Raw genomic sequence first — 8374 nt, 5'->3', positions numbered from 1 at the left:
AAATCAGCTCCATGTGGCGCCATCAATCCATGTTTATCTGCTAAAATAACAAAAAGATATCATTCATTTCACACACTCACACATATTGACTTCCATATTTTACAGATATATCCACACACGTACCTGGACCTGTCTCCTTTCGGCCCACAGTTCTTTTGACTTTGACTTTCTGTCCTCCATGAATTGTTTATATGATGTTCATGGTTGTTCTGCTGGAATGAACGGAGTTCCGTATCAAAACAGAAAGTTAGCAGCAGCTAAAACAATCAGCAACAATTGTGCATTTAGCATAACTGTAGGCCTAAAATAAAATAAAAACTATCAGCGCATACTAACTAAACGCGTTGCTATTCCGTGAAGACAACGATTGGCTGCTAAATGAAACGGTGCACTTTAATTCACTGCATGTCTGACAGCGGCTTCAGCTAGTTAGCGCGATGCTACACTTAGCTTGTTTAGCATTTTCCGGCTGTTTATTAGATGTCTCCTGTGCGCGTGCTCCTTCAGTCTGGTCCGTTCATCAACGTTAAACATTCTACAGATCGTCCGCACGGAAAACACAACCGCGTAAATTGGCTCAAGTTGTTTCCACAAAACGGCCAAAACATCATTTACTCCATGCTGCCATAAACTTTCACTCTGCAAAGTTTTCCCGCCACACAAACCGATACAAACTTTTTGAGCTCACAGTCAATCTTCTTCTGGATCACTTCCGGTATTTGGTACATTCCCCTTCCGGAAGATTCTGTCGTTTGGAAATTTGTTTCGAGATTTGTAAAAGTGTTCTGCCACTTGTAAACTAGCTTTCTAAAATGTACATTTGTTTTGTCCGTGTTAAAAGTGTTTATGGTAATTTTGTTTTAATAAAATGTAAAAATATTTCCCAACATGTACATTTGTTTGACGCTTTGTAAAATCGTTTCGCACTTTGTATTTTTGTTTTGTACTTATCGGCCACCGTACCATTCTGATGTAAAACTGATGGAACGAGTTAAAGAGGATTTTTCGACTCCTCTCCACTCCAGCTGTGAACATTCTGTCCAATACACATCCATCATAAAGTCAGAAACAGCAGAAATTAGTACGAGGTTTAAACTGTCAAATTTCAGAAAGTGGACAAGATTTTTAAAAGTTGAACACAAGTTTAATAGTTGAAGGTTTTGTGAACATTTTAAAGTTTGAATGGAGTCTCTAGTTGAAAGTACGCAGAAGGAGATCAAAGATGAAAAAGCATGAAGAGCGTTTGAAGATTTGTCCCATTCATTAAAAATGTAAAAAATAAATAAACCTACAAAAAGTTAATGATAAAAAAATGTAAAAGTGAAAAGGCTGAAAAGTCTCAGCAATCATGTCCTGAATTAGCTGAACATTTTGATATCAGTATGCTGTCGATGGCAGCCTGCTGTTGATCTGACTGAACAATAACTGGTCCTGTTTTGGACCTTTATTTTTCCTTTAAAAACGGCTCCCAACAGTAAACACAGACACATTTTAACATATAAAAATGTTAGAAAATAAATCCCAGGGCCCGAAGTACTGTGGGATCCGGCGGAGACCTCTGTTCTTAAATACTTAAGAAAAGAGACTTTAGAGCAAAACTTTGCATGTTAATATTTCCATCCATATTCAGAGTCTTTGTGTCTTTGGCTTCATCTTAATGAGAGCTCTCTGGAAACACATGGATCCAGCTGACAGAGAGCAGCAATCAGAAATGAGCTGGCTTCGCTTCCCTTTCTTCTCACTGAGTCAATCACATCTCTGGCTTTATCTGCTGTGGATTTTGTTCTGGCTGACTTCATTTCTTCATCACTGATAACACCACGCTCAAGCAGTTTATCCAGAAGCTGGTTGAGAACAGTGTCAGACACTCTCTGAATGAATTCTGCCCGAGCGAGGAGCAGCCTCTCTTCTGCCTGAAGGCTGTCGTCAGCTGGGAGGCTGCTTCGACCAGTTCCCCTTTTTGGACCTAACATGAAACCAGATGAAAGACTGTTTAATAATCACCAATAACAACCAGCACTTTAAGACATTGTTGGGATCTTTGTTGAAACTTTGTCCAATTCAGACAGTGCAACAGCAATGACTGTGTACCTTTATTTCATGTCAAATGACATTTTTTTGGCCTCAAACTTCATTTAGTGTGAGACACTTTTTCATATATTTTAAATAAAGGAAGATTAAATTTTTACTTGGCAGAAGGACTTTGCATTTCCACACTTCTGTTCCGTCTTCATCTTTGACCATCACAGTCAGTGTCTCTGTGTTTGGAGTCAGGAAAACCATAAATGTAGGAAAGAAATTTGGCCCATAATTTAAGTAAAACTCAGCAGACTGTGAAAGGAGAGACAAAACAGAGGAAGAAAATGTTTATCTACTAAATCCACTACTCGTTCTACGACAGTGATTCTACAGCAAAGTGACTAGATGAAATGATTTCAAACAGTGACACAGCTCTCAGAGGAATAGGACGACAGTTTTATGGTTTTGATATCTGTTAGAAGTGTATGGAGGTTTGACTCACCTCAGGCTGTATTTCAAATTCCTCTGAAGCAGAGAGGACACTGTATCTTTGGTCAACTATCAGTTTGCAGGCAGAAGGGAGCGTGATGTGATCAGCCTTTTGTTGTTCAGAAACCTTCAGCAGCAAGACATAGTGTTAGCGCTGGAAGAGTAGACTCATTTTGAAAAACACACATAAAGATCCTGATCTAAAGCTCCATTCTGTACTGTTTGATTATTTGGACTCATTAAGCTGCTGTTTGTGACACATGCTGAACTGGCAGGCAGAAATTAACACCAACAGAAGAGATTTAAAGGTTAACAGTTCAGATGTCAAGTTTCCAAGAGTCACAGTATGAGAATGTTTGATGAAGTTTGATAGTTAAAGTCACTGAAACAAACTTCACCTCAGACAAAGGGAGGTTGCTTGGCAGGAGAAACACATCCAGTATTTGAATGCCTCTGTCCGGAGGTCGGAGGAACAGGAGAACTTGGGCACAAATAGGTTTCTTGTTGTTGAATAACCTCTGTAGCATCTCTCCCAACCAGACGAGGCCAAAGGCAGAGAGATGAGAGACTTTGACAATCACATGACTGTGTGTGATCTCCAAAGGTTTGAAGAAGCTCATTCCATCATCAGTGACGTGGACGACAGACAGCAGACCTTCAGAGGGCAGAGCTGGAAAACAGAGACACATTCTATAAAATGATAGTGATGGTCTTATTCTATATCCAGGACAGGAAGAGCTGTGTGTCTTTGTGATGTTCAAGCCTTCGTTAGTTTCCCAAAATCCAAACTAGTCTTCTTGAAGTGATATCAATGTGTGATTGATATCACACATCTGACAACATCAACTTGCTATAGAAATATCTCATCCTTTGATCTATATGTTAGAAAAGTCTTTCTTTTCCACCATTTTACCAAAGGAAAACTTTCATTGCTTTATTAACTATTAAACTCTTCAGAGTGCCTTAGTGAGGTATGTTGAGTCAGTGGACTGTGACTGTAACATTGTCAGGCTGAGATTGAAGTTCAAAATAAAACTAACTCTGACAAAGTCTGAATGGGAACTGTGGCATCACAGCAGGGATGTTAAAGCAGATAACACATCACTGTAAAAAGCACTAATCTCTATCTCACCATCTTCTGCCTCACAGTGTGGGAGGTGGAGCTCACAGACAGCGTCCTCAGGACAGTGGATATTGAACAGCGGCCCAGCAGCCATCTTGCCAGCTGATTGGAGGAGGCTTTCATCCCACTGGACAGTGCTGTAGAGGAGCTCCGCCTCCTGATCAACAACAAACACCAGTCCAGTTAAAGAACACTGGAACATACCTGGACCAGGACACCTGAACCTGCAGGACACAGAAGGTAGAATGAGCCGACACACAAACACCATATAACTGTCTAAGAGGAGCACACTGAGCATGAAGGTGAAGAGGAGGAACCATCCATGAGACCACCAACACTGCAGAGATGGCATCAGCTGAATTACCTGTATGACACTTTGGTAGATTCAGTTTTCAGTTCAGGTGTGAAGCTCTGTGGAGACTGTGGTCCAGAAAGAAACATCATCAGTTTGACTGGAAATAAGCAACACACAGGTCAATCTGAACTGAAGCAGCAGCCATGTTGGAAATCAGACAGTAGCCAGACTGCTGATCAATCAGCTAATTGATCAGTGATCGTGACCTCAAAATGATGTTTGTCTGGATTTAAAAAACTTCATGTGAGGGAATAAACTGGACTGAAACTGTATGTGTCTCTGCCTTCAGTGTTATTGTGATGTAACTCAGAAACTCCTTTTCTATCACTCAATATAAAAAATAATAGTTTCAGTTTCGGTCCTTTTCTCTTTCTCTGCCCAAATAGATTAAATCATTGCCAGCTACAGGAGATATCGGATTAATATTTGTTCTCCATTTCCTGCCATGTGCCGAGCCTCTAAATCAGTCTGGAGCATCAGGAAAGATGTTTGACCTCTCACCTTGTCCAGTTTTGTGTCCTCTGACACATCCATTGTTGTCTCTGCTGTATTTGGACTCTGTTTGACACCAGAATCACCTGGTGGGAGGAGAAGACACAGTAGAGGGCAGAAATCAGTGTTTGCTCGCATCCTCTGACTCAGATCTGATGATAGAGGAAATTGTGGAATCCTGCAGCAGCAGCTCAAAACCTCCTGTCATCCCTTTTCTCTCAGATGATTCTGGTTTTCTATTGGCTGTGTACCAATCTGAGTAAGCGGTTCCAAAAATCTGCTGACTGGACTCAGTCTGTAGCTGTCTTTATTCAGTAAACGTCACCAGCTGCAGCCACATGTTGTATTTATAGACTGACTGATAAACAGCTGCTGTGCTGTAGAAAGTGAAATTAAAATCAATCTGGGATTAGCTCTGTGTGGATGAGCAGATAAAATAATTCTATAGAACTAAATGATCCAAAAATAACCTAAATACAATAATCAACCATGTTAAATAATATGGTATTGTGAATTTTAGTTGCAGTTTGCCTGAAACCTTTAATGTACCGTAATTTCTGGATTATAAACCACTACTTTTTTCACACGCTTTGAACCCTGCATCTTAAACAAAGATGTGACTGATTTATGGATTTTTACGGGCAACAAGCTTCATGTCGCCAATACATTTAGCGTCACATAAGACCAATGACATTACCAAAATGTAACATATAAAGATCTTGATGAAGAGAACACAGTCAGTTTGGTGAACAGGACTCAGAGGTTCAGTACTCACAGGTTTTCTCTCTCTGTCTCTGTCTCTGTCTCTTTCTCACTCTGTCTTTGAACCTATAGAGACAAAAACAACCACAACCGTGAGTGGAGCATACTGAGGAACATACTGTGAGAGTAAGTTTATTAAAAACAGATAGTGATGATCCAACATCAGTCTAAGCAGATAAATATTAACTGATGCTTTATCATTTCTCTAATCACACACTTTGTTTCCAGAGAATGTGATTTCACTGAATATTATCAAGCATGAGTTGTCTCTTTCCTCACAATAACATGGTGCCCTGCGATTCACTTTAATATTACTAGTTATTAACATCCTGGTAACTAACATTTGAGAACTGATGGAAGCCAGCTCTGGAGCAGGTTCGTTTTAAGGGTGGTATCAAAACATTTTAACAAGCTGCCTCTGAACCTGTCAGATCCCTGGAACAGTATTTTTGTGTGTTGCTGTACTGATACTGAACCTGCCTCACATCCTTTAAATTTTAAACTTCAGTGTAGAGTCAGCAACCCTTATTTTTCTATAGATTCACCAAGAAAAAGACAAAGATTAGCTGACTTACATTCATCTGACTTTGGTTGGTTCCTGGTTACAAATGTCTGATTGGTTGACTAACTGTTTGCTTTCATGAAAACACTGAAGGCCTTTTTTTAAACCAGACCTGACTAAATCAGAACAGAATAAAACAGACGTCAGCATGAAGATCCTCCGTGTGGATCAGTATAATATCAGCCTGATGTCTGCAGGTCAGAGTCACCACAACTGTAACATCATATTAATCTGAGAGCAGAAATAAAACATGAGTCTGACCTCAGAGTCTCCAGTCTGCAGCGAGGACTCTCCAGAAAACCACACAGATCATTCAGTCCTGAATCCTTCAGGTCGTTCTGACTCAGGTCCAGTTCTCTGAGATGGGAGGGGTTGGACTTCAGAGCTGAGACCAGAGAAGAACAGCTGATCTCTGACAAACTGCACTTCATCACCCTGAGTAAAGAACAAAAGATGTGACTTTAGGAGACAAAGTTCCTGCTTGAAAGTGTTCAATGTTTCATCATCTGTTCAGAGCTGAAGGTTTAGAAAGAGGAAGTTTAGAAAATGAAAGTCAAACAGCTGAACCAACAGGAAGCAGCTTCACAACAGTAAAATACAAATAGTGACAAGATTTAATGAGAAAATGAAACAACACTGAAAAGAACCTGAACTGACTCAAACTGTCAACATAGTGATTTTAACACATCAGAAAAAAACCAACAGCAAGTTAAGACAAAGATCAGCTTACTGACATTGGTTGGTTCCGGATTAATGACATCTGACTGGTTGACTGTTTTGTCATTTTTTTTGTCCAATCCTCCAGTCATTTTCTCTTCTCAAAGTTTCATTGGTTAGTTGGAACTTTTAAACACTGAGTCATTGCTCTGATAGTGAATTCACTGCAGGACTGCTGAAAGCTACATGGACCGAGTCCAACCCTCTACTGACCTCAGAGTCTCCAGTCTGCAGTGAGGACTCTCCAGAAAACCACACAGATCCTTCAGTCCTGAATCCTTCAGCTTGTTCTTACTCAGGTCCAGATCTCTGAGATGGGAGGGGTTGGACTTCAGAGCTGAGACCAGAGAAGAACAGCTGATCTCTGACAAACTGCAGTTCTCCAACCTAAGTAAAGAATAAAAGATGTGACTTTAGGAGACAAAATTCTTGCTTGAAAGGGTTTGATGTTTCATCATCTGTTCAGAGCTGAAGGTTTAGAAAGTAGAAGTTTAGAAAATGAAAGTCAAACAGCTGAACCAACAGGAAGCAGCTTCACAACAGTCAAACAGCCCTTACTAATATTAATTACAACATGCTGCTACTTCCATAAAGACGTACTGACTCCACCTCCTAAACTCTACCAGCTCCACCTGTGGCTCCATCTGTACGAACTCATGTTTATTAGACATTCTACTAAACATCCTCAAGTTTTCAAAGACAACAAAAATGTCAGACTGACTCTGGAGAAAAATCATGACTTGGTTCACAACATCTGGAACATCTTCACTTCATTCAGCTGTGACCACTTTTAACAAACATGCTAAGTTTGGTCTGAATCTCTCAGTCAGTCTGCTTTAGTCACATGACTTTATAGTCGTGTTGGAACAAGAAAACACTGAAAATATATTTGCTCATGTCAGTGTGGAAAAATATTTCCTGTCATTCAAATACTGAAGGATTTTTCTCCTTTTCTTAATCTTTTAAATCTGTAGTTCAACATTTCTCTGCCACAGTGACTGGACTAAACCAGAGAATGATAAAACAGACGTCAGCATGAAGATCCTCAGTGAGGATCAGTATAATATCAGCCTGATGTCTGCAGGTCAGAGTCACCACAACTGTAACATCATATTAATCTGAGAGCAGAAATAAAACATGAGCCTGACCTCAGAGTCTCCAGTCTGCAGTGAGGACTCTCCAGAAAACCACACAGATCCTTCAGTCCTGAATCCTTCAGGTCATTGTTGTGACTCAGGTCCAGTTCTCTGAGATGGGAGGGGTTGGACTTCAGAGCTGAGACCAGAGAAGAACAGCTGATCTCTGACAATCTGCAGTTCTTCAACCTGAGTAAAGAATAAAAGATGTGACTTTAGGAGACAAAGTTCCTGCTTGAAAGTGTTCAATGTTTCATCATCTGTTCAGAGCTGAAGGTTTAGAAAGTACAAGTTTATAAAATGAAAGTCAAACAGCTGAACCAACAGGAAGCAGCTTCACAACAGTCAAATACAAACAATGACAAGATTTAATGAGAAAATAAAACAACACTGTAAAGAACCTGAACCGACTCAAACTGTCAACATTGTGAGTCACCACAACTGTAACATCATATTAATCTGAGAGCAGAAATAAAACATGAGTCTGACCTCAGAGTCTCCAGTCTACAGTGAGGACTCTCCAGAAAACCACACAGATCCTTCAGTCCTGAATCCTGCAGGTTGTTCCAACTCAGGTCCAGTTTTCTGAGATGGGAGGGGTTGGACTTCAGAGCTGAGACCAGAGAAGAACAGCTGATCTTTGACAACCGGGAGCCCTCCAACCTGAGTAAAGAATAAAAGATGTGACTTTAGGAGACAAAGTTCCTGCTTGAAAGTGT

General features: G+C 40.2%; 1 protein-coding gene across 1 annotated transcript; it reads right to left on the bottom strand.

Moving 5' to 3' along the window:
• Positions 1-1110: 1110 nt before the first annotated feature.
• LOC115057111 (NACHT, LRR and PYD domains-containing protein 1b allele 2-like) lies at positions 1111-5272 on the bottom strand. The gene is made up of 8 exons (XM_029523967.1): positions 5254-5272; positions 4488-4564; positions 3996-4051; positions 3641-3855; positions 2907-3178; positions 2522-2635; positions 2190-2331; positions 1111-1966 (listed from the first exon to the last, which is right to left on the bottom strand). Exons 2-8 carry the CDS (start codon positions 4518-4520, stop codon positions 1650-1652), a joined length of 1149 nt encoding a protein of 382 aa, XP_029379827.1. The 5' UTR covers positions 4521-4564; positions 5254-5272; the 3' UTR covers positions 1111-1649.
• Positions 5273-8374: the final 3102 nt, after the last annotated feature.

Source organism: Echeneis naucrates, chromosome 2 (assembly GCF_900963305.1).
Source record: "Echeneis naucrates chromosome 2, fEcheNa1.1, whole genome shotgun sequence".
Classification (NCBI taxonomy): Eukaryota; Metazoa; Chordata; class Actinopteri; order Carangiformes; family Echeneidae; genus Echeneis; species Echeneis naucrates.
Note: the sequence above shows the minus strand (reverse complement) of the source record. Positions and strands in the feature narration are given on the sequence as shown.